General features: G+C 39.0%; 1 protein-coding gene across 9 annotated transcripts; it reads right to left on the bottom strand.

Moving 5' to 3' along the window:
• Positions 1-102: 102 nt before the first annotated feature.
• MARCHF7 (membrane associated ring-CH-type finger 7) lies at positions 103-24,833 on the bottom strand. 9 transcript variants are annotated; one of them, XM_077181847.1, is made up of 11 exons: positions 24,681-24,833; positions 18,852-19,002; positions 14,645-14,803; positions 12,431-12,599; positions 10,649-10,816; positions 8,324-9,118; positions 8,005-8,236; positions 7,587-7,756; positions 6,246-6,355; positions 4,748-4,861; positions 103-1,007 (listed from the first exon to the last, which is right to left on the bottom strand). In XM_077181847.1, exons 2-11 carry the CDS (start codon positions 18,990-18,992, stop codon positions 756-758), a joined length of 2,310 nt encoding a protein of 769 aa, XP_077037962.1. In that variant the 5' UTR covers positions 18,993-19,002; positions 24,681-24,833; the 3' UTR covers positions 103-755. The 9 variants fall into 9 exon arrangements, 7 of the variants coding, with proteins under 7 accessions (XP_077037962.1, XP_054492000.1, XP_054491999.1 ...); XM_054636025.2 differs by adding an exon at positions 23,463-23,591 and having other exon boundaries at positions 8,005-9,118; positions 24,681-24,832; XM_054636030.2 differs by adding an exon at positions 2,862-2,910 and having other exon boundaries at positions 836-1,007; positions 8,005-9,118.
• Positions 24,834-27,634: the final 2,801 nt, after the last annotated feature.

The following is a 27,634-nucleotide window of genomic DNA, read 5'->3' as shown; positions in this document are numbered from 1 at the left end:
AGAAACAGTGAAGATATCCCACAGATTCCAGCTTTCTATGTTTTCAAGTGTAAGTTCTGGTAGATATCCACATTTAAATGAAATGGACAATACCAGTAGAGATGCATACCTCTTTTGTCTTTATTTATAAAGAAGTGACAACACTAGAAAACACATTGATAACTGGTGCTTTGAACAGTGAAGGTGGGATCTAAAAAAGTCTGATTAAACTAAACAACCTTAGGTCTTTATCAAGTTGCATATCTGCCAGGAATGCTGAAATGCAAGAGTTCACACCTGCAATATTCCATAATGGAACAGCCACATGATATCAAATATAATCTCAAATTTCCAAACTGGTACATAAAAAAGCCATCGCCAAGTATTAAAAGACCACTGCAAGTTCTTATTGCTTTTTCAGTTAAATAATAGTCTTCAAATAAGCCTAAATCCAAACAATCTCTACGGTATCTTGCTTATCCTCCTGTTCATTCATTAACAATGGAAGCAATCAGTTATATGATGCAGCAAAAGAGGCATTTAAGAACACCTTAACAAAACCTATTTAAGTACACAGGCATCCCCACCCTCCCCCTGAAACCCCCTATAACCACTTAGTGCCAGTACAGGAGCAAAACCCGGTAAGACAAAGCCAGAAGTCTGACTACAGTAAGAAGAAAACACAAAGGGAGATAGAGCTTCCTTAAATATTCAGAATCCGATGTCTTCCAAAACAAAGTACAACATCCTCATAATTTAAAAAGGGAAGTTGCTTTCTATGTATCTAATCCGCACACATGCTGAGTAGTTCTCAAGTCTACTGAGCTCCACTGTGCAGCAGTTGATTTTGAATTCAACAATGCTTCAAAAACTACAGTAATATTCAATGCGCATTTTACTAAGGAGAGGTATAAAACAAATGCGTGTTGATGTTGTTCTTGCCAGTTCAGCATTTCTGCAGCAATTCTGTTTGTTTCTTGCAGTATGAAAGTTCTACCAGCATCAGTCTTCAGAGTCATCTTCAGAAGCTGTTGGAACAACACAGTGTAATCAGAAGCCTTCACAAAAATGTGTGAAAATTAAAGCACTTTAGGATGAATAGAGGAAATAGAAGTGATTTTATAATATTAAATAGCAGACTGCAATACCCACCCAAACCTTGAGTAATCACATAACTTAATTCTTAAATGCATCTCATGTCCTAAAAATGCAGCATTTTCAAATCAAAACTCAACAGAACATACAATATGCTGTGCCCTCCTACTCTCCTTCCTCAAAATAAGAGGGAGAAAACTTAATTAAGCCAGAGATTCAACTTTTATGTAGTGCTTAACGTGGCTAATTCCAGCAGTAGTCAGAGGAGGATATACTCAATCCATGACAGCAGCACCCAACATAAGTTAACACCAAGTTAACAATTTGGATACTAAAATACCTAGAATGATCCAGCAGTCTAAACAGACTCTTACATTTTATATATATATATATATATATATATATATATATAGCTTAATGCAACCTGGGCCTACTTGGAAGAAGCTCCTCTACTCCACTCCTGTCCTTTCAGCATATGCAAGATGAACCCAATGCCCGCATATGCACAGGATTTTGTCGTTGCAAGGTGAGTCAAAAGACAAATACACACTTGTCAACTATGGTAGAAAAGTCCATACACACATCTACATTAGGTTTGTAAAATGTTCCTCTCTATAACAGGAATTTAATGTGTCCTCTTAAGCCAGGTCTGCAGACAAGAAAGTATGTATACTGGAGTAACATGTTCCATCCCTGAACACAGAAAGAAGAAAAGTCTGACTCCTTGCTTCTTCAGTTCTTAGAAGAGAAATGTAACTGAAGCGCATCAATAATAAATCTACAAGTCCGTATTCCTCACCTGCAAGTTAAAGGCTAAATCAAATATAGATTGAACTAAGGAGTTAAATGACACTCATTAATTTTTCCACTAGTAAGGATGCACATAACTTAGGAATGAATTCATAACTCATGTCCACTTTTGACCACTCTGAATGCAGAAATAATCACCTTGAACCAGAACTCCCTCTTTCACACACACACACACACACACACACACACTCCCTTTCTTTATAGTATTCCAAATGCATCCTGAGTACTAAAAACCCATATGAAGTTGACAGACACATGCACACTAGGAAAAAAAGGGTAGACCAACTACCCTTCTATGCCTATTCAACATGCTCAGAAATAGATCCAGGGTATATTTACCAGAAATTTAGATGTATCAGCATATAGTTTTGAATTTAAACACATTAAAAAAAAAAGCCATTAGATGAAAGGCAGGCTAATCCTTTGGTTTGCCAAAATTGGCAACCTTCAGACTTCATTCAAGAGGTCTGATAGATCTGATCAAGGAACCCACACAACCAAAAAGTGTGTATGAATGGAAAAAACAAAGGGGAGAAGAGGGCAAGAAAAAGAAAGGGACGAAAATTGGCAATACAAGTGTCTAATCTAAATACAGTAAAATTCAATTCTAAATGCTTCTTTCATACTACTTTCTTTCCTACTTTCTCTTGTAAAAGGCAGCAACCTGAAGGTCACCATTTATCCTGTAATTATGAATTACCAGAACTACAATAACCAAAGTGTAACTACTAAGGAATTCTGTTATTGATTGCAGATAACACTACTGTGGTCTAAACAACTCTGTGCTGTTGGGAAGTTAATAACGGAGAATTAAAATTGGTTCCCCCTCAGAATAATTCTACTGATGATGGAAAAAGCACTGCTGAGTAAGGTTTTCAGTAATTATATTCAGTACTATGAATCTTGGCAAGGAGGATTGTACTCATTAGCTTTGAGTTGATCTAATGGGAGGGGAGGAAAAGAGGGGAAGCACCTACTTTCAATATCTTCCATATGTGCCTGAAGAGTTCTTGCAAGGTTAATAAACTAGAAACAAGGCAGAGAGAAAGTAGTTTAAAAGTTGCAAAGTTATCTGCAGAAATTTGCAACAAGTTAGCAAATTTTTCTTCACTTTTTACATCCCAAAGCTTCATGACAGATGTTGGTTACCTAAACCATTTGCCCAACTTCCAAAAAACAATGCAAAATTTAACATAAATCCCCACACACTAGACTTCAAATTGCTATTACACAGTTATTTCAGCTGCAAAATGTTTGTGGTAGCAACTTGTGACATCATCTTCATGTTCTACAGTCTGTAGAACACATCGATTTTGAAAGCAGCAAACATAAACAAGTGTCAGGTTCAATGAAAACCTTTCCTAGAAACTCTGATGCAGAAAAACAATCACAGTAAGGACTTGCATTAGTTAAATCCATTTAATTTAATTCACGACTAATATGAAAAAAACAGAACCCTCTAAATGAATATTGTTCAGGAAAAATTCATAAATACACTTAAGTTCTTGTTTATAATTAAAATCTTAAGAGCATGATTACTATTGGGCAATGGTGGTGGTTTGAAGTAAGAAACATATGGTATCAAAACCCAAAGCCAAAATTCCTACGATTAAAAAGTCTCAGCCAAGTGGTTTTCGTCACTGCCAATCTGCATCACTGCTTCAGTTAAAAGCCCAGATACTGAGACACAGCAGATAACAAGAGTTTCCACAGCTTACTCATATGCTTGATATAAAATACTAGCATTGATGCTCTCACTAGTTTAAAATGCAGTGTCACACACAGAAGTACGTAATGCCTCCTCTGATGGGAAACCAGTAAAAACATATTCTGCAATACACTCAAGCTAACAATCTGTGCTGGATGCTGACTGCAATTTTATCATGTGTCTTTTATATCTCTACACTTGTAGCACAGAAACTGGAGCATGGAATACAAGCTCTACGTTGGATCTGTACAGAAAAGAGGAGCACTGCTCTAATACATTAAAAGATTAGGTAGAGCACAGTCCTGCCTCTTCCAAAGATCTACTACCTGCTAGCAGTCAATCATTCCCATATGCACTGGAAAAGGTATAATACTGTCACTCATTTGTATGTAAGAAAAAAAAAACCTAAAAATAACCGGCTTTTCAGGAGCTCAGTTGACTAAGAGCACTGATTAATTATCTAGTATCAAATAAACATGTAGCAAACTGGATTTATGAGTGAATCACTGTGCAGAAAGAACTCTGTATGCTGATCTCTTACTGGTTAAAGGTGTACTTAACATGTCCCTAAGCTGGACCTTTAGAGCAACAAGAATGCAGTCAAAGGCAATAAAGAGTTTGGACTAATGCCAGAGAACTCACACTACAGCTATAGGCTGTTGCAGAATGTTAATATTCAAGTACACATTTAGGTGTACTCTGGCAGACAAGCACTAGTCTAGTGCACTAGACAAGCACAAGTTCTAGTCCTTTGCAATATAGACTTGCATAATGAGAAAAATTAAACAAATCAGGTAGTCCAGCATTCTTAACTGCATGTTTGGCACAGAGAGAGGTTAACCTTCCAGTTTTGCATAAATTCACAATAATCACGACAACATGTATGCTAACTGTATGCTGTGTGCTAATGTGTGCTAACTAATGAATTACCAACAACTTTGACAGAAAGTATTCTGTAGCAGAGTACCTGCAATTATGTAGTACCTTCAGCTTCGAATCAAACACAGCACACTGACAAGCACAGCCCATTTTAAACCTAAATTTGTTTTAAAAGTGTGTTTCTTGGGTATCTAGCTCCTAGGTCACCCAACGTAACAATCTGCTTCCAAGTTCTCTGTATGAGTAATTCCTGCCAGAAAATCACTGCATACTTACTCTGACACGTGTGCTGGCCTCATTTGCAGTTCCTAACATATCAGAAAAGCGCTGCTCGCATAAGTGTAACAACACTACAAGGTAGAGACCAGAGCTGATAAATTCATAGTCTGCCTTAAAGGAGATCAAAAGAAACATTCAGAATGTCAGCAATACATCTGCATATGTGATTCAAGTAGAACAACAATTAGATTTTTAATGAAATCATTACAGAGTTATCTGTAGTTGTTCGAAAGAATTAGGAAAATGTAATACTAAAAAATTTAAGTTGCTGAAAAGCTATTTATACCTCTGGTCCTTCCCATCCACCCCAAATCTAACCTGTTATCCTTGAAGATAAATAGAGTTCTACAAATTAAATCTGTCAGCCTGATTAGTTCAGAGGAAAGAATGTGCGAATCGGAGTATTAGATCACTTGGGTAAATCAAACCAGTATTGCTGGTTTCTTCTCTGTGGTCTCAAGGCTTTACAGAAAGCCAAAATAGAGGAATATATTTTAAGAATGTTATGATGTTATAAATATTTGAGAAATTCCTTTACCTGCTAAGATAAGAGAAAAATTTTAAAAATGCTACTGCTGAACAGATAATTTAGTCAATTCTTTAGGAAAAAAAAAAAATCAAAATTCTTATTTCTAATAAAGTGCAGTGGCAGTAACCAATAAGCACTAGCACTAAAACAAGATGTCTTGAGAAAGACTTTTCAGAGACTTCCCCGACTGATAGGAATTCGAGTACCAGGGTAAGAACTTACTTTAAATAATAAAAAAAATAGAGCCCAATGTTTTGCCCCAAAATTGATGTCACTTGGCATGGATTCTTACAACTTGGTATTTTCTTTAAATATTCGAGATAGGATAATAGCATTAGTCGTCATATATCATCAGATTACAACCCAGAGAATAGGGAAAACCCCTCTGAATAAGTTCATTAAAAACACCAGCTCTGAGTTATTTACTCTTTTTTAAATACTACACAGTCCAGTAGGTCTAAGATATTCTATTTTAAATACCAAAAGTTATACCAATGGGCCTTTATTTTTAAGTTAGAAAATTATTAAAAGGAGCAGTTAAAAACTGCTAGAACAGAGGTTAGTTTCTACCACTCTAATGAAATAAATTTTTAATTTTATGTTTAAAACAACTGCTAAACTGTGTTCAAAAACAGCTAAAAGTGACAACAACGCCTGAGTATGAAATTCAATATAATCATGCTAGAACTCACACTGCACCTATGTGGCACAGACACTGGATTACAAAGCTAGATGACAGATATGCAACTCAGGAAAGAGATATGTTACACTTACTGAAAGCTCAGCTGTAGGAAGCATAGCAGGAAGGTAGTGGTAGTTGGAATATTGAGGAGAAAAATCTGTTCCACATTAACATTACTTTATATGCATAACAGCCCTTCTGAAATGGAGATGCATTTGGCTTCTCTAAAGACTGCCCTCCCAGCGCTAAAGCAACACTTACCAAATAAGGTAAAATATACTAACTTGTTCATTTGCATGTGCCCTATAAAGTTCATGAATGTCAAAGTCTTCCAGATTGAGATGCAACTTCTCTTTGCACAATTCACAAGTTGTCACTGCTTCCAAAGAAGAACCTGGTGGGGTGGCGGGCAAGGGGAAAACTCTGTCAAGTTTCAACAGTCTATAACAAACAACACACTCATATACACATTAAAAACTCTACGTAATTTTTGACTTTATTTTGCAGAGCAAGGTTAGAAGAAAAGCAAGCCTCTAATAGGAATGTAGTGACATCTGCTACTGTCAGAATTTAAACCCTGTAGAATGTTTATTCTCTATCCAGCTGCATCTATTTTGCCTCACATTCACTCTGGGCATTAATATGCTTCTTCCTGCAAGTATGGCATAAAATCACTTCTTGGGCTTTCTGAATTTTACCGTGTAATTCAAATACACACTAAAGTAAGAATAAATACACCACAACAAAGTTATTGTTAAGTAACATTTTGTCTTAAGTACCAGTTTTAAAACAGACTCCTCCATAAGCAACAAGATGAACAAAGCAAGTTGATAGTGGACTTCTGTCTTCATATATAGCTAAATAATTCTAATTCTTTTTCTTCTACAGGCTGAGACTTCTAAAACATCCCTTCGCTGATGTGTATCCTCTGGTGCTGAGCAAAAACTTCAGATACTAGCACCTTCCTTTGGTATAAAGTATTTCATGTATTCTATCAAGCCACCTACTTTTAAGAATACTGCTAATAATAACTTTGTAACAGTTACAAACCAGTCAATCAATCTGTTACAAAAATATTTCTACAGCATGCAATATCTGAAATGTTTCTTAAAGAATTATATACGCACTTTTAAGTAATTTTTGAACAAGCATTTTTAAAGTGCCTTGAATAGGCATTAATATCTTTAAGAAAAAATTAACATACTTTAGTTACAATTCAAAATAAATTCTGGATTTTCAAATTCCTATCACTGCTAACAGTTAGCTCAGCTATAGAAGTCTTGGAAAAAAACACAACCATTTCCATAAGGAAGAGTGGGGAACAAATGCCACCCAAAGTGGTACAACTGAAGTGGCAGAGTAATTTTAAAGCTAGACTTCTGCAACATTATTTTTTGTCCAAGATCTTAGTAGACAACCCCAAAAAATGCAGTTCTCTAAACAAAAAATACAGTTCTTGGAACTATTCACATGAGAAGCTGCACAGAACACAAAAAGCCTGGAAGTGCCATACTACTGTTTGTCCCCACTGCTCGCTTTTCAACTAAATACCCCAGTAGGTGCAATCCTTCCAATAAGCCTCCCTGTGTAACTGGAAGTCTACCTTGGTCTAGAGTTTGCTTTACCTGAATTTATCTTCGACTGCAGCCATTTTTTCATGCACTCCTGGTGAACATACTGCAGACTTCCAGTGCATTTGCATGGCTCTATTAAAAGGTTGTCAGAACTTGCAGAGGACATCTGACAGATTCTGCATATGTCACCCTCTTCATCTTCAGAATCTTCTAAAAGTAGGCTGAATAGGATGGAATACCAACAAACACTGTGACATTTCACACAGGACTTTTTATAATGAGAATTCCACTTATCAAACTGTTCTCAAACCCATGAGAATTAAAAGTTTCTTTAAAGACAAAAGTGAGAATACAACTGAGTTGCCACCTCCTCTAAAAGAAAGTTGTTTTTTTTAAATCATGATTGCAGAAAGCCCTCTCAGGTTAGAACAGGTACATTTTACTGTTCCAAAAGAACATACTAACTTACCTTTCCTTTATTTTCTGGAGTCTTTCCGGATCTCTTGAAGGTGGTATTTTAGACTTGCCACTTTCTTGTCCATCAGACTGATTCCAGCCAGAGGGAATAATATCTACAGTTATCATAAGATTGTCAGACAGACTGCTTCCTAATGTTGGAGGCACTGCAAAGCGAAAGAGAGAAGCAGGCAGAATTCCTGAACCTCTTCCACTGGAGGCTGAATCCGGTGGGGAGGCAGTAGCTGTAGAAATAACAGATACTGAAGGCGTTGGTCTGCTAACAGAAGCCCGAGGAGGGCTATCTGATGCTTCAAGAGAGGTCTCCTCACCTGACCCTCTCCTTCTAAAGACATGTTGTGATCTAGCAGCTGTATCAGGGGTAGAGATCCTTGCAGATTCATCTCTTCCTTCTCTTCTTCTTCTGGAAAAGAGAGGTGTACATCTGTTCCTCAAAGAGGACGACAACCAGGATCCTGTGCTCCTACTTTCAGTGTCTGGTCTGTAACTTTCCCCATCAGAATCAGAGCTGCGATTCTGTGAAACTCCTGATAAACCCCATCTTCGTCCAAGAAAACTGAACCCCTGAGAAGCTTCGGATGACTGAAGTCCTGGAACCTCCGGAGTTGCAGCTCCATTACTACTTGACAGAGCAGTAGCTTGAACTCTTGGGACCGCTGTTGACTCTTCAGGGCCTAACGATCTTGTATGCAATGGGTCTTGGCTAGACCTTCGAGAGAAAAATGTGGATGACATACTAGATGCTAAACGAGACAGCAGCTGTCTGGTTGTGCGCCTCCCTTCACTGTCAGCTGCAGACTCATTCAGTGACCTCTGAGAAGATAAAATCCTTTCAGAACCACTTGAGGAAGGGGTTTCATCTCTAATGGCAGTAAGAGAAAATGCTGGCTGCACACTCCTGTGGGGAGATTCCAATTCATTTCTCCTTTGTCTTGAAGAATGGCTGGATCTTGAAGAGCTCACGTTAGAGTCTCTGTTGAAAAAAGATGGCTGATGATCAGAAGGCAACTGGCGGTTCATGGGTGCATTCAGCCTCAAAGTGCTTAATGAGTTGTCTTTTGGTCTTGCTCCCTCTGCGTATGAAGAGGCAGGCCTGTCTTGAAGATCTGTTGCAGAAAAGCAAAGGAAAATACTATGATGATGTGCACATACACATCAGGAAACATTCAAGGTTAGGTTCAACAGGGCTCTAGGCAACCTGTCCTAAATGAAGATGTCCCTGCTCACTGCAGGGGGATTGGACATGGGGATTTTAAAGGTCCCTTCCAACCCATACCATTCTATCATTCTAACAAGCACATCTTCTGTAAATGCTGTCTGAGTATCTCAACACACTGAGAACAACTCCACTGCAGATGAACCATAGTTCACATGAAGCAGCTGAGGTGGCTAGTGTCCTTCCTCAAACAGCTGCACTGGGTGGTTGTGGGTGGGAAAAGGGGGAAGAAGAAACAAGCATGAATAGATGAAGGTAGGAAACAGAAGCTCTCTATGTAGTCTCAATTTTAAAACTTTCATCTTTGCAGTTTTGGTGACTTTCTTTTAATGGGTGCTGCATTGCAATCACAATTTACTGCTCAAGATGAGCTTTATTTATCTGGCAGATTCCAGCTAACTAAACATCTGCACAGATGCCAATCATCTACCATATGCTTTTGATTACACATCAGGGAACACAGCTGGGAGTTTATTAATAGCGCTTAATAGCAGCACTACTGCTAGAAATGCAGCATAGACAGTACAAAGGCTGCTCCCCAGTCCACTTCTCCCATAAGGTTCTACCAGGTAGAGTAGCTGAATGTCCACTTACTAAAAAGTGCTATGAGTATGATGACATTAAAATATACTCTTCTGTCAAGGCAAGACTCCAAGACAAATTCTGAAAGTAGTTTTTAGCTTTTCTAAAAGTTGCAGATCAAGACTAATGGTGAGCTTCCCCTGAGACAGCTCTAGAACATCACAGCTCTCTGAACAGAAAGTGAAAATTACAGTGCTGAAGTCCTTACTAGTCCTAGCAGTTGCCACGAGACAAACCTCTCAGCTCATGTCAAGTGTGTGCTTATTCATTTTTATTCTCAGTGTTCTAACAGTTTTCCCTAATAACCATTTGAGAACCCAAATAAAAAGAGATAATATGCACCTTTAAGAAAAAACTTCCCTGGGTCAAATCAACATTATTTCTCTTCCCATACCTAAATACAAAGAGTTTTTAAGACAAATAAGAAATGAGCTTTACTGAGTAATTGCAGAGTTACAGTGGCGATCATCAACACCACAATGCATCTACAAGCTAGACCATTCATATATCCTTCAATGGTTTGGTCAACACATGGAAAGTGGCCAACCAATTTTATTTAAAAGGATACTTTAAAATCTATTTTGTGTTCATGTTTTCAATAAAATATTAAAAAACATGCCCAGCAAAGTTTTGGATGCTCCATCCGTGGAAGTGTTCAAGACCACATTGGATGAGGCTTTAAACAATCTGGGATAGTGGAAAGTGTCCCTGCCCATGGCAGGAGGTGGAACAAAAGGTGCCTTCCAAACCAAATCATTCTGTGAACCTATGAACATGTTAAGAAACTAAAATCCATACAAACTGTAGGTTTATGAGCTTTCAGTTACACGAAACATACATGTTGAAGGTGAAAAGTCACTGTTTCCGTAGCTGGGATCCAGCAGGTTATTAACAGACAGATCTGTTCTTCTTTCTAACTGTGTTCGCTCTCTCACCAGATCAGTTCCAAGGGAGCCAAGCATTACTGATGAAGATCTAGGAATCCTACTACATCTCCAGGAGGAATCTAGGAAGAAAAAGTAAACAAATCCCCTGGTTTTGTAATCATCTAAAACTCCATTAAAACTGACACTTACACAGACATTTTCGCTATTCATATCAAGGGCAAGTTTAACATTACCACTAGGCTGACCAAGGACCCAGCTGCCAACATAAAGCTAAGTGCACTCTGCTGATGCAGACACTTACTTCATCTTGCAGAAAGTTGGCTCTGAAAGCTACATCAAACAAAAAGTAGAAATACTTTTGTGAAGAGTCAGACCCATTAACACTCTTACAGGATACAAGAGGAAGAGAAGTAGCATCTTGCTTCCTAATGGTTGTTAGTTTTTAAAGATTTCACATTATAGCAAAACAGCAGCTTGAGACTTAGCAAATACTGCCATTCTACTTGACATTACTTAAATGAAATTTCGTTTCTCATAAAAACAGCTGATGAAGCTTAAATACAGTTTAGACACAACTTTAAGAACAATGACTAGCACTGTCCTTGTTCATATTACAGAGTAAAACACTTCAGCGTAAAAATGGATCTTGGTTTTTGCTAACAGCTCCAACAACTGCATAGCAAGCTGTTATATACATCAGCTGGGGACAAAACTCTAGTTCCAAAAGAGTCTTCAATGACTCTGAAAAATTCACCTTGATATCACTTCATTGCTAACTTAGAAAAAGAAATTTAAGCACTCATTGGTCGGCAGTGTGACAACCAACCAACATAGAAACGGAAAGATAAACAGTCCTATACCACAAGAAATGTTAATGTTGTCGTTTTATTAACACAGTAAGAAAGTATCAATAATACTGAGGTTTGAGCAAGAATTTATTAATTTTTATTTGGATATCTATGCAATTCCATAAGGTTTTTTTAATAACCCATTAATCCATACTCACAAGGGTAATCTGAATTAATTTAATGATCTGTATCAAAATGGTTTAGAAATATTTTCAGCATAAGGTTTTGACCGTTACTTCCTGAGCTTTAGATTTCTGCTGGCATATTGCATAAATTCTGTCTATCCAAGTTTCACGAACTTACCCACAGCTTGAATGAAAGTCTCAGGTTTTCCTGAAAGAGCTCTTAGTGTAGAATGTTTCTTTAGCCAGGACCTAGAGAATGAGTTCAGGCCCTGCTAAAAAAGGAACACTTTCTTCCCCGACCCCTAACAACAGTGCTCTAACCAGCCATGACGCTGCGCTTGAACATATTGCTAAGTATGGTAAAGATTTCCTTTCTGCTGTCCCTGGCACACATTGATGTATCGACACCATCTGACTCATGAAATAAGAGCAGCTGCGCTTATTCTTTTCTTGACATCCTAACCAATGAAGGTTTGTTTGAGCCATGAAGTTCAGTTTGACCACAAATGGAATAGGTACAGGTAATAATTCTGAAATGGTATGAGTACAACTGGACTTTCCAAAGACCATGTAAACAGCATACTCGGAACTTTGGAAGCTGTTATCATTGTGAACATACTCTTCAAACAGGCATAAATTTTCATTAATTAAGAAAGATAAAGGCATAATATTTGAAGCAAGTCTTTTAAAACTTGGTAAAACCTCATCTTACTACTCAGACAATTTTGATGTAACTCAGCTCAAGCAATCAACCACTCACCTGAAAAGGCAGCCAAGCCATTACTTCTCACAGAAGAGGTAGATGTACAAGATAGTTTAGGTCTCTTTGAATCACTATCTTGCTGCTGGCTATGCAATCTTGGATATGCTCCCTGAGTTCTCTCAGATTCACCATAACACCCAGATGTGAAATGAGAAGAAGATGTAGACTGAAATAACATTAAAAAATAAATTACATAGTACATCAGATGCACTTATACTCCACAAAAGTGTGCATAACGTAAAACTCACAAACATTGTGAAGAATAACATTAGATACAAAACCTTTTCTTCAAAAATAAAGTAGGAATTATGCTTGTGCTCTTGATTAGTATTTCTAGGTTTACTCAATACAGTCCTACCAACAAAAGTGAGTTTCTGTAACATTCAACATTTTATTTCCTTTCCAGATAGATGTGGCTTACAACAAAAAATTGTTGCAAAAAGGGGGAAAAATTATATTCCTGGCCTGTAAGATGCTATAAACACAATCAAATGTAGCTTTACAGATCCCCAAGGGAACATATCTTGCTGTCCAGAAATGGCCAAAGCTTATTTTTTATCAACCTAAAATATAATTAGCTAAGGAGTGGGCCTCAGGAAAATTGTTTGAAACAAGTATATTTTGATTACAACAAGCTTAAGCGCAACTGAAGGATTTCAGAGAAAAGAACAGGTACAAAGCAACTTTTGCAGTGTACAGCACCGAAATAAAACAGTTCTCAAAAACTAGCACTATAGGACCTAGAAAAAAAAGTTTGGAATAGCCTACAAAGCTGTTTATCTGGTTACTTACAGTTAAGGCATTCATCTTCTATTTTAAATACTTCAGGTTCATTTTTTTCATATAAAAAAGAAAAAGGTAAGCTCAATCAAAAAGCTGAATTGAGCTGTTTGTCTTCCCAGAAACTATCCACAACCAAGATCCTTTAAAGATCAACCAAATTAGAGGACATTATATCTGTGGTTTATTTCTACTTAGTTATGGTTTTTACTAAGTTTAAGCCACAACTTCTTACTCTTTCACACTAAGAAGTCTTTTAAGTATTTCCCTCATCTCATCATAAAAAAACAGGGAAACAAACCAACATTCAGAAACCAAGTACAAACCAGAACACTTTCCCTTATTAGTCTTCTATTTAACATATCACTTATTTTTTAATCATTTACTACTTGATACGTGGAATTTTCAGAGTGTCTTCTGCAAGGTTCACTTGCATTAGAATTTACTTCAAGAGAATAATTAACCTTAATGGGGGAAAAAAAGGGTTTTTACCTTGAAAACCATAGCACTAATTTAACTAGATATGTAGACCACTTAGAAGCACAGATTCCATTTGCATTTAAACTATAGGTAGACATCTACCATGACCTCCCCTGAAGGCCAACACGTGCACACTAGTTCTTCCCTCCTCACCCTCCAATATCTCAGTGTTTCACCTTTGACTCACCTAAGAAAACCAACACCTCTTTAATGATGTGAGCCCAAACATCTTTCCCTTTGAAAGTGAGTAGAATTTTTATTTCTCTATCATCCTGCCAAACTTGTTCAGTTTTCTGCTTTTCTTAATATTTCTACCATGCTTTAAAGTGTTTCTCTGTCACTCTACAATGCATAAGCATGCCACAAGCAAACTACTTTATTCTTGGAGTTACCAAGGCACATTCTAGAACGCATTTAAGACAAACTCTCGTGGCCTGAGTCTTGAATCTCAAGTAACCATTCTTTTGCTTGTAAGCAAGAACAATCAGACTATGAACTACACCTCACAAGTAAATTTCCTAAAGTAGGTCTCCAAACCCATGAACATTGTGTTAACTCACAAAGCTAGCACCCAAGAAACACCCCCCCCCGGGAAATATCTGAGGGAGCAAGTATAAGTAATATGAACTTTGCCATCCACGGGACTATAACATGTCTGAGATTCCAATGACCCCCTCCTTTTTTCTTTTTAAATGGACTTTTACAAAGCTACTGACTTTAAATGTATTTCTTAACTCTTAGTAAAACTAATATACATCACTATTTTCATCCTCTGAATGTTTTTAAACACTGCTATCTTCTAGTTTTTGCTCCATCTTGAATTAGTAAGATCTACTTATCTGAAAATGTTACAGAGAGCCCCTGCTGGCAGCTTTTCAGATTGGGAAGACTAAAGTAAAACCCTGGGGTTTCAATATTTTTCCCCAATTATCACACATTAACAGTTCTCACCAATCTGCTTCTGCTTCCCAAAAATCTTCCAGAATGAGGGTGATCAAGTGTCCCTGAGTAGCGCGTTGGAGACGACGCTGTAAGCTTCCAAGGAGTTTCACGGGTGTCCCTTTCTCCAATTCTCCAGTCTCTACTGGAACTATTCAATACACTGGATTCCTGAAGAAAAACGTGATTATCATATGCATCTTGTAACTTAAAAATAATTCAGTATCTGGTCTGAGTATTGAAAATACAGGGAAGTGGGTGCAGTAACAAATCTGGGAACATTTATTAAGAAACCTTGAGGGATAGCCAAGAAATGAAACAGGCTTAGAGAGAACCACTGGCAAAAGGAAAGTCTTGTTATTCGCTTTATTTTATTTAAGTACTTTACAGCAGCTCCTTCATCTGTCCTCTGTTTTGAACTAGGACAATAAAAAGTCAAAATGTAAGGCTTTTGAGGCATTGGCCTGACTTAGGTACTGCAGCAACAGGGCAGAATTAAGGGCCTGATTTCGAGTGTTATGCAAAAACCCCCACAGGTGTAGAAAGGGTCTCTATGACAACAAAAGCACCTCTTTGGCCACTAAAACAAGCTGAATTTCAATGAATAGGTCATAACTGAGGAAAGATACTGCAATTTAATTTGCTCCATAGAATAATAATGGAGATTAGCAAAATTAATAGAAATAACAGAAATTCAACCATTTTATTAATACTAAGCAGCATTTTTGAGTGATTATTTGTCCATTCTCTTTCTATTAACTATGAGTACTACAAACACAGTAGTTGCTGTCACCATTTCTTAAAAGCAACAACAAAGCATTCAAAGCCAAACCAAAATAATACAAAAATCTCAGCCTTAGTTTTCTTCCTTCATTTCAGCTTCAGATTATTTAAAATCCCTTGTCAGAATTTAACAATTAAAGCCCTACATAAGGTATTCTGGTTATGGCGTTTGTTTTCAGCAGCTGAAAAATGTTATCAGGAAAGCATTCAAAACAATTTTATAAACTGCTCTTGACCCTATGCTTCCACTGAAAAAAAACAAACTTATAATTCATTTGTCATAAAATGTTTACTATGCTGTATCGTAAAGGATAGGATTTTTTTTCCTCATACTATGACACTAGTTCGATTTTTTAAAGTTACCTGGCAGCAACCCTATATCCCATACATCTGATTAGTTTACAATTAACCTCTCCATTATGCCTCCTCAGATAAGCAGGGGCTAGTACCCAGATTGATCTCAAAAGTGCATGACATACAAGAATTCGATATGTGCATGGAAAAAAAAAAACAACAAAACAACAAACCCATCCAACGGAAACCTTTCGTATTTGTTAGCCCTAATCAAAACCAAATATAAATTTGACTGATCTGTCCCAGAAGTTTTTGAGTTAACTTATAATCAAGTGTTCTCTCTATAGAAATTCTGTATTAAAAATCCAAGTCCTCCTTATACCTAAAGAATTACTGATAGTCCAAGTTTTTCTTCCAAATGACAAATTTTTAATTATTTGTAACTGTACTAGATCTTAAATACTTTATGGTAGGTTTCTTAATGGGTTAACAAAGTGAAAATGCCTGTCCTTTGTATTCCTATCTGACTGGACTTAAACTTTCTTGCTCTGTAATCTTAACCTGCCAGCAATAAGGCAATTTGTTCCTTCCAGCTCTGTAAATACCAAAGGTTAGTCAAGAGAGGGAGCTTCCTACAATTTTATCACTAAGCACCAGTGTTGTGTAATGAGTTCTCAGACTACCTTCTACAAACTGGGAGTGGAAAAAAGGGATACAACATAATCTTCTATACAAATATTTTCCCTGCTGTTTTAACTGGCAAGTGTTATGAGATCATTCCTCAGCTGAGAATCACTTTGCTCAACAGGAAATAGTCAAGAGAATACACAGTGCAGTGAACACATTGCAATTCATGTAATAAATAAAATAATGAAAGATATGTTGTGTCAAAATCTTTTAACAGCACCAGTTCAGCTGAAGACTTCTGATCAATGGCTTTCAGTATATGTACACTGTGTGGACTGTGTCCACATATCTCTACAAAAGAGTAAGATTGTTCGATTTGCTTTTGCTGAGCAGCCAGACAGCAAAAAACATGCAGGACTCCAAAATACAAAAATTACTAACTGCTTCCCCTTGTACATTCAGCCTATATATTGTAGCCTATATAATAACAAGCACATGCATGCTGAAGATAACAAAAATGTAACACACACAATTAATTGTGCTAAAAATAATGTTCTACTACTTGTAAAACTGTTTCTCAAAAAGGCTTTATATAATACAATGTCCCAGACAGCTTGACAGCAGGGAACAAACTCCTAACCATTTTTTTTTTAAATATGAACATTTAATCACAGAGTTAAGTTTCTGCAATTTCAAAGACCAAAATGGGCTTACATTTCTGAGCCCAAAACTGAGGTGAGAACTGCTGACAGGAGCAGAAAAAAAAGTACTAAGATAATTGAGCAAAACTGCTATTTCTACAGTAGTTTTATCTCTGCTTCCCATAATACCCTCCCAAACTGCAAGTACCTGCAGAGTGTGAATACTTCCTCTTGAGAACAGCTTCCCTTCCCCACAAAAGTAGTTTGGTTGGTGTAAAATGCTGCTGGTGAAATGGCAAAAGGCCTTTTTTCAGTCCCATGTAGTGCACAGAAAGCCCAGCTGTACTAACATACTAACATGACAGGCTAATGTGGGTCTCTGTTGGTTTTGCACAGTGTGATTTTTGGTAGCTGCCAAAAACCTTGGGGGCCAGAGAGGTGGCTTCTGTAATTAGCAGCTGGAAGCTTCCACTATGTTTGGCAGAGCAAATCCCTGATGGCTCTGAAGATGGACAGGCTGCTGGTTAAGGCTAGGCCAATTAGAGATGGTGGTAACACCTCTTGTGATGACAGATTTCAGAAATCAAAACAAAAGGAGGGATGCAGTTTTAATTTCAGCCACAACAGATTAGAAGGTGAGAACATGTGAGGGAAAGCAACACAGTGACACCAAGGTCAGTGGAGAAGGAGCGGGAGGAGATGCACCAGAACCAAGATTCCTCTGCAGGCTGTGGTGAAGACCATGGTGAAGCAGGTTGTCCTCCTGCAGCCCATGGGTCCACCGGGAATGCAGAGATCCACCCATGGGGGAGGTGCTCACACTGGAGCAGGTGAATTCCTGGAGAAGGCTGTGATTCAGCAGCAGACCCGATGGAGAGAGAGGGCCCCTGCTCCCAGGCTCCAGCGGCCTGTCCTTGGAGGACTTCATCCTGTGGAAGAGTGACCCACACCACAGCAGTTTTGGGTGGACTGCCGCTCATGAGAATGGACCCATGATGGAGAAGTTCAGAGAGAACTGTCTCCCATGGGAGGGACCCCTCAGCCTCACAGGGGAAGGACTATGGACCCTGAGCCAAGCGAAAGAAAACCTCGGGTGAGGAACTGACCAAAATCCCCATGCCCTGTCTTCATGCACTGTCAGTGGGAAGGAGGGAGGGGCTGGGAGAAGCAAAGGTGTTTCTCAGGGATTATTTTACTTCTTATTATCCTCCTCTGATTTTGTTAGTAATAAATTAACTTTATACCTTTAAGTTAAGGCTGTTTTGCCCTTGGAGTGTTTTCTCACAGTCCTTATCTCAACTCATGAACCCTTCATTAAGTTTTTCCCTCCTCTGCCCAGCTGCAGCAGGGGAGGATGAGTGAGCAACTGTTGTGGGTGCCTGACATTTGGCCAGGGTGAAACCACAACAGAGTCTAAAGCTCCTCTTCGTACCTTTTCAAAATATAAACACAGGAGGTGCTGCAGAACGGTATAGCCTTGTTACTGACAACATACTGTACTTTTTGCATCACCAACACATTAGGTGTAATGCCCTACACACATCAAAGTTCAAACAAAACCCTCACCTCTCCCGCAACAAAAAACTCCATTTATCCAGATTTAGAATGGCAGTGGTTCATAAGAAAATAGATCCATATTATGAGAATGCCCTCTCATTCATTAAACAGCTGATTTCTAAAGGTGCAGCTACAAACAAGAGCAGGTAAAACCAGAAAATCTAGAACTACCAGTTCAATGATTACTGTCACTGGCCTGGTTAGTAAATTCTTGCATTTTAGAAATTTTTTTGGCTAAGTTTTAGGGCTTTTCTTGGTTAAAAAAGACACTTTTAAAATTATTTATACTTTATAAAAAGGAAAAAAAAATACATTACCTGGTATCCAGATTCTAATCTCCATGAAGATTCTCTTGTACTATATGCACCAGATAAACTGTTTCCAGTTCTAGATCCTACAGGAGAGCTGGAAGCCTGAACAGATATCCTGCGAGGAATTCTTGAGGGTTTTGACTCCATCCTTTGTATCCTGTACAAGGACATACTGATCATTTTTTTCTCATGGAAGCAGGGAACTCATGCAAAATAGACACAGATCATTCTGGGTATAACATAAATATGACTCACACATACAAATATTTACACAGTGCTTTGGTCTGACTGCATCAGCAAAATGGGGAAACAAGTTCTTATCCTAGTTTTTGTAACCCCTTCTTTACATCTCCTCCCATCCCTCATCAGAAAACTACAGTCCCTTTTATGATTTTGTTACGATATATTCTTGCAATTATAAGTGTAAGAGGTACTCCCTTAAGAACCACACAGTACTCATATTAATGCAAAATGAGTCAGGAACAGATTACTCAGATTTCTCAAATTAATATATTACATTTTTGCTAATGAACTGCATCTCAACACTTGCAGAAATTATATTCAGATTTATTCCTCAGGGTTGAAATTGTGAAACTTCACCCTCCTGTGGAAAAACACACCTGCAGTCTATCTGCCTTCAACTTCTCCAAAGACAGCTCCCATGGAAGCTAACATAGGGAGCACAGGTTATCTCACAAGTGTATTCATAAATTGACTTCTCGCTTGCTGACTGTTTATCTGCCTTTTGCTCTTTCTAGGCATTTCAAAAGAAATGCTCGTGCCTTTTCCACATGAGATGTGCTCCTATACTCATACCTGCCCTTGAAATGGGATCTGACTTAATGTTTACCTAAAACCCAAGACAGCTAGTTTCTTCCTCCTCAGGACAGTAGAGACAGAAGCAGACCACAAACGTTAGCTCTTAAAAAAATTTAAGGAAACTGCAGTATCCTCAATGGTGTGGTACATAAACAATAGCATGACACATAACAAACAGATGGCAGAGAATCCCAGTGGTACAGGGTGATTTGCCAAAGTGGTACAGTCTATTTAACCACTTCTAATTCTGGCCTACCCTTTTGAGAACAGGAGTAAACTATATTGATAAAAAAAAAACCCTATCCATCAACAAAGCACTCCTTTTTTCCACAATTCAGTCATGCCCATCAGTATCACATTCTGCAAAAAGCTGTTACATCAATCCTGACACACTTCATGTCTGGCTGCAGTTTCAAGGTGAGTCCACATACTCAGGACTTTTAATCTTTGCTCAAGTCACGCTGAATTAAATATTCTACCTGGTAAAAGCCAATTAGTTTGTACAGAACTCCATCAACCTAACAGCATGGACAGCTGAGGTTAGTTTCCTTAACCACTGTTCTCATGCACGTTTAGTTGTTACCTAGCTTTACAAGAGCAGCCAAAATGTTTAATATTGCAAGTAGGACTCTAAAGTATACCAGGTTTAAGTGACTGTTTACCTTTGTGTACAAAAAAGCTACTGGCCCATATTACAGAGGACATCTGCTTCTAGATCACACTTCCAACACCAATAACCCGTTCGTGTTTGCCAAAGTCATCACCAGGTAAACAAGATCTGGTTAAGAATCTAAAATGCTCACTTGCCCAACTTCGCATCAATATACTGGAATAATTAATTAATTTAATTTCCCAGATTATATTTAAAACCTTTGGTAAATATTCAGCAACTTATGCAACTCTCAAGTTGTAAGCACATCTGTATCAATATAAGAATGTTCTAAGCAGCAGTCCAGAGTTCAAAAAAAACCAGTTGATTGTGGTAGTTTAAAAGAAATTGATTACAAGCCTAATTATCCAAACTACAGCACTCAAGTGGATCATCAGTTCAGTAAAACGTAACAATCATATTCATTCTCAAACTGTAATGATAATTTATCCTTCAGAGTAATCTGCCATGATGTGCTCTACAAGTTTAGTACTTGTATGAAGCTGCAATGAGTGTAAAAAAAGTAACTATCAAAGCTGCAAACTATAAAACTAAAATAATATCACAATAATATAGGCTAGTGTAGGCTGGACAGAACAGCCGTATGTCTTGATGAGATCTGATAGTCAAAGCACTGTTTGTCTGTGTTTTACCCTGATATAAAATACAAGGAACCAACACTCAAAATAATGATCCAAGTATGTACTATTAAGTACTCAACAAAGAGTGCTGGCATTATCTCCTCTATTATTGATCATTCTGTTTCTGAATCACTTTGTTTCAGATAGGTGTGGAACCAGATGAATTAAATAGCATAGATAAAAGACAGACACGGACACACATGGAGAACGCAAAGGTTCTAGAAGGAATGGAAGTTTCTATTAGTAGGAATTAATGCCCAGATGAGTCAGCAGAGTAGACAGAAGCATAAGACAACTTCAAAGACTAAATTATACATCATCTAATACTAATAAAATTGCTTATGCACCATCCACAGAACAGAGTAAGAGCATTCATACAGAACAGGATGGTGTGGAAGACTGGACACCAGAGCCAACTACCTGCAAAAGATGAAATCGAGTCCAAAATTAGCAAATTCCTTCTACAGACATACATAAATAGGCACAAGACTAATTTTCTCCTTCAATGGTAGCCCCAAGAGGACAGACAATGTTACTCATCAGCCTCATCTTGTAAATTGGCACAGGTTGTGATTTCAATCCAAATATGTCAGGATAATACTACCTATAGAGTATTTTCTTTCTACAAGTAAAGAAATCTTGCAGAAACTATACCCAAAAAACAGTGTTTAAACCAACTTAAGGTAGCACAATAGGAAAGGCAAAATTTAATGCGTCAGTTTATGTATACAAACTGTGATTCATTTCCTGCATACAACCTTAATTTTTTTCTGCAGTCTTTGCTTCAGCCAGCAAATGAGAAGGATTTGCTATAAAGATCAATCAGAGTAACATAAGAATAGGCATTTGACATCTGCCATGTCTGATGCAGAAGTGAAAAGATGCTGAATAAAAGGCATTATGATCTAGGCAAAGAACTTCAGGTCAAGGAAATCAGACTTTACCTTTCCCTTTCAATAAAGATTTGGTGACATAAAGCATGTTGTTAAGATGAATCATTTTTAAAACTCTGCTGCCCGAGAGCTCTTCAACTTCTGGGCATCCGTTATAAAATTTATTTGCAATCCAACTAGGAGAAATCATAGAATAGTTTGAACTGGAAAGGATATTTCAAGGCTGTCTAGTCCAACCACCCTGCAATAAGCAGGGACATCTTCAAGGAGATCACATGGCTCAGAGTCCCATCCCACCTGACCTTCCATGTTTCCAGGAACAGACCATCCACCACCTCTCTGGGCAATCTGTGCCCATGGTTCACTATGCTCATCATAAAAAATGCCTTCCTTAAATTCACTCCTTGTCCTATTACAACAGGCCTTACTAAATGTCTGTCCCCATCTTTCTTACAGACCCTTTTTAAGTGCTGAAAGGCTGCAATGAGGTTTCCCCAGAGGCTTTTCTTCTCCTGGCGAAACAACCCCAATTATTTCAGCCTTACCTCATAGTCTTACCCAGATGGACAGAGATGCAGCTGAAGTCAACGGAGCCATGACATCCATTTACTAGATAGACAAAACTAGATCTAGGCATTTCACCTCTAGTGATCAACACTATTAAGATGTCTTTTGGGTTTTGGAAATTTTTCCCCAGAGTTCTCTGAATACCATTTTAGGCACTGTACCTTAAAGGCCTGAGATGCAACTGTCTTTATAGGTGGCTTGAATACAAACAAAACACATACAAGGCTTATGCTGATCATGGCAACACAATGAGGTGGTTATAAATAAGGTGAGCATGCTAACATGCTAAGCTATCACAGAGCACAGGACAGAGCAATACAATGCTCTCATGCTAAAAAAAAACAAACCACACTATTAAAGCCACAACAATACTTCTCTGCAAGGGGAATATTGAGCTTGTATACAATATTTCAGAATGAGAATGGTTCCCTTTTACAATATCATTATCTTAAGGGTTTTCCTGAAGAAAAACACTCAAAACCTTAAACATTTTGTTTACACACATAGGAATTCAACAAACCCCAAGTGGTAATTAACATGCTGTAGCAAGTTCTGTAATGACAAAGTAGATACCTCAATTTATGCAGAAGGTAGTGAGACCAAAAAATACTTAAATTTCTTCTCTGAGGAAATAATAACAATTATCATGGAACCAGAAATTGGGTTGTAGTCTGAACTGATTAAAAAGCCTGTTGTTGCCAAAAAGCAAAGAAACACCTTACTCAAATATCACACCTGATGTGCCTTCATTGAGAACCCTCAACACATCAACCAGTAAAAATGCACTTCTGGCTTCTCCATGATTTTAACACTACACACACTCCTACCCAACAACAGAAAAATGAGAACATGTACAGCAGGATGAGCAGCACTCTTCTTATCAAAGCAACATATTTCACCAACTTATGCCGTGTTACACTACTTAGCAATCAAAACCTCATGAAAACAATTGAAACAATTCCAGAACCTCCTGAAATAAGGGACATATGCAATACCTCTCAAAACTTGGGCAGAAATCAAGTTCTGAAATAAAAGTTTTTAGTCATACCTGAGAAACAGATGGTCAAGTTGAAAAAAGGAGGCGGAGCTGCACAGCCTATTTTGAGCACACAGATCAAATGTCCTGCCTTCCTTGATCTGTCATCCCTCCAACAGCATTGTAAAAGACGAACTAGACCTAACACAGCCACGGATAGACATAACGAAGTGATAAAAGATCCAAGCGGTCTTTGAGGGAAAGCAATGCAATCTCAAAAGACAAAACCAGTTACTATCCTTAACTGTCCATTTTTATACCCCTTCACAAAAAGGTATTCACAAAACACAGCAAATATTTCTCTTCTGCCTTGACCCTCTCTATCAATAAAAGAAGAGCAATTTCAGGTAACCACGTCTAAGAGTAAGTAAAGTGTTTGCCAGCTTCCATGATTATTACCAGTTTTAAGCAATCTTGTACCCTTCATCAGAGAGAAGCATAAGCTTCACTGCCTGCTCCTAAATTCATTCTTCTAGCTTGGAACTATGCACTTACACTTCTACCTAAGACTCGAGCTCTCATATCTACATGTTTTTGTGTAGCTTGAAATACAACTATTCATAAGATTTTCTCCCGAGCAACCTCGGGAGAAAACATGCTCACGTGTCTTCCTCGGAGCTTACTCACAATCACGTTTTTATGACAAACAAGACAGAGCTCACGAGTCTTTCTCTCAGACTCTGCAATTCTTCGTTACGGCTATTTTCTCAACCTTCAACGTAGTGAAATTGACAAATAACTCGGGAGCCTCTCGGGGACCTCTCAGGAGCAAGAATATTTACAAATGTCGATGGTTGCCCACGCTGCCGCGGCTGGTGCCCTAAGGCTGGGCTGTTCTCGCAGCCAGCAGGTGCTCTGCAGAGCCGCCGAGGGCATCTCACCTCCCTCGCCAGGCCCCGGGAAGCGGCTCGCACGGCTCGGGCCCGGCCGGGGCCCGCGGCCGCACCCGGTCCCGCTACTCAGGCAGCATCCGGCCCCAACGGCTGGGGAGAGGCCGCGAGGAGGGCGGAGAGGAACAGGGGGCACCAGGTGTCACAAAGCCTCGCTATGAGCGGGCGCGGAGCCGAGCAGCCGTTGACGGCGATGGCAGAGAGAAGGGCGGATGGGCCGGTCCCAGCACGGCACAAAATGGTTTCCCCGGCCCTGGCGTGAGGCCGCCAAGGCATGCGGGGCCCCGCAGCAGGCGCGGCCCGAGCCGCAGGCGGGCCCACCGCGGGGGTCTGTACTCACCGTCACGGCCGGGCCGCCGCGTAGGCCAGGCCAGGCCGGGCCGGGCCGAGCCGCCCGCTCCCGGCGCTCCCGCAACACAATGGCGGCAGCGCGAGACCGCCCGACTGCCCGGCGCGGCCACTCCCAGCTCCCGCGAGAACTGCTGCCGCGCGGGCCGGTCCCGCGGAAGGGGCGCGGCGGGGGCGGAGCCCTGAGCGGAGCCTGAGGGCTGTGGGCGGGCCGGAGCTGGAAAACCCTCCTGGGAGCGGTAGGATTCCCTTTAGTACGCCCAGCAGCATCGCCGGAGACATCCGAATCGTCTTCCACGTTCAGCCTGAAAACTGCATCACGCTCTTTGAGTTTTCTGTCTCTGTCACATTCTCTTCCTTGCCTGTACCCTGTAAATTAATTCCCCCCGTCTCTCGTCACCGCGTACACCCGGCTGTCTGTGAAGGACGCGGCGGGATGGGGATGTTGGACAGAGCCCCCTCAACGGCAAAGCAACAGAATTCTCGTTCATTTTAATTGCATTGAGGCCTCAGTTATGTCCTCTTGACAGTAATAGACATTGGCAGCAATTTTTACTTGAGGGGAAGATGTTGCATGATGTTGGAAATCAGGAGATAATCTTCTCAAATTCTTAAAATGCCGAGTCTTCACATAATCACAGCATTTAGATTAGCAATCCTAAACAAATTATGATTTCCAGTGTCCCTGGCCACTACAGAAAGTGGGAGAGACTTCACAGTGTGCTTCTGAGCCAGGCCCTGAAGAAGACAGGTTATGTTATTACTAACGGGTCTAGACTTGTATCACAGCTGTCATGAGCCTCAGTATTTTACTGATCCAATCTCCATCTGTCATCAGTCTGCAGCAGGGCTTTCCTGAATCCCAGTATCACAATAAGTGCCATAGATCATGCTTTGCAATTAAAATAAAGGAGTGTGCAACAGTAGCAGTCTGGCTATTCTTTAAGGGAAGATAAAAGGAAGAAAAAGAAAAGAAAAAAGAAAATTAAAAAGGGAAGAAAAACACAATCAAGATACCCTTACATGGGGCTACAAGACATACAAATTCAGTGTGTCCATGTCTAATAGGTCTGACAGATCTGAGACCTGTGTAAGACCAGCCAGGCTGGTTAGAAACTAGACAGGTGGCACCTAAATTGTAGACCATCCAATTGCTATGTTGAGCAACATCCTTGATTCTGTTTCCATTCATGCTTTTAAATATGTTTGGATTGTATTGCATTTTATTCACTTCCTCACACAGAGAAATAATGGACAAAGTACTATTTAATTGGAGACAAAGATGAAGAGCTCAGAAGAGCTGTACAATTGAGCTGGGAAAAGAGGAATAATGGAACAAAAATTGATATGGAGAGAAAGGTTTTTTTTGCTGATGGGCATGTTGCCTTTCACCATCATGCCAAGAGCAATGCTTATTGGACTTGGGAAAATCTTGTTTATAGCACCCAGAAGCAGGCCTACTGCCCCAGACAATACCATTTATTTGGCATAAGTCTCTCCAGGAGAAGAGGACAGCTAGAATGGGTTCATGAATGATTCCAGCAGTAGCAGTTATTCTTTTTCCTGGCTAGCAAACCAAAGCACTTATAGAAAGAGCACTTAGATCTATAATAAATTCAATCCTTAAAGACGTCATTCTGTGTTTTAGTAATGCACAAATCAAGTGTTATTCACAGATCTAGTGAAGTGTCTGTGTAAATGTGGAGGATGAAGCATACGGCCTTCCCTGCAGCCAGGATAGATCACAGCCACCACTAACCAAGGGCATTATGCTTGTCTTTTTAGAAGCTAGTTAGAAGGTAAGTGGGGAAAGCCCCATCCAATACAAAACTTCAGAGGTCTTCGACTCTGTCTTGCTAACATCAGAACATGATTTACTGGGAATGCTAAGATGTTATAGCATTCATTGCATTAGCCCTGTCCAATGCAATGCACAAATTGTATTGCTGGAGGGTTGATGCAATGACCTTTTATGAACAATCTATGAGCTCTATGAGCCATTTGCTAGCTCACAGAAAAAAGAAATTGGACTATCACCTGAGTTCATGAACTTGCTTTTTTTTTTGTTTGTTTTATTCAGCATAATGGATCAAAGATCTAGCCTGTAACAACTAGTTTAATTACAAATATACAAAATCAGGAAATGTTAAGACATAGTGTTCAATACTACCACATAGTACAAAGACTTCTCTACATTCTGAATCATTGCTAAAATAGGACCATCTTACAAACATGCATATAATTTGGGTTTCGTCTCAGGGAAAATATCTAATATTGGGCGTTAGTGGCTGAAGTCACAAATCCTGTGTAACAGTGTGCTCATAAATGGCAAAGCAGTACGTTTAAAGTACCTCTGCTTTATCGTGTTCTTTAACCATATCAATGATATGGAAACAGCCAGATTTAAATCACATCATTATTAACAGTTACTATCCTTAACTGTCTAGTCTTACATCTCTTCACAAAAAGGGAATCACAAAAGCTGTTTTTTCCACAAATGGCTAAACTTCTTCTAGTATCTGTCCTTAACTTCAGTAGGTCATAGTCTGGAATGTTAGGATTTTCAGAAATCAGTGTTGTCTAGCTGAATAGTTTATACTTATCCCTATTAGTAAGTCATTCTTCAGAAAAATTCACTTTTAATAACCTTTTGGAGATAGACCATTTCCATAGACTTTTTGTTAAATTTCTGACCAAACCGCAAGAATCTTATTAGAGAGCACATTTTTTTTAATGTGATTTAGACTGCATCTTGAATATTCATTTGTTATGAAGGATTTCAGGCAATATCCTAAGAATCTTAACCTTCTTCTTTCAGAGAGAAAAGGAAGCAAAAAGGCCTCAAATCCAGAGAATGGATTTTTATATGGCAAGTTATAACACAGATGATTCTGAATATTACAGTAGCCATTTCTGAAGGTGAGAGGCAGGAAGAAGACCTCCATG

The sequence above is a fragment of the Agelaius phoeniceus genome, chromosome 7, assembly GCF_051311805.1.
Source record: "Agelaius phoeniceus isolate bAgePho1 chromosome 7, bAgePho1.hap1, whole genome shotgun sequence".
Lineage (NCBI taxonomy): Eukaryota > Metazoa > Chordata > Aves > Passeriformes > Icteridae > Agelaius > Agelaius phoeniceus.
Note: the sequence above shows the minus strand (reverse complement) of the source record. Positions and strands in the feature narration are given on the sequence as shown.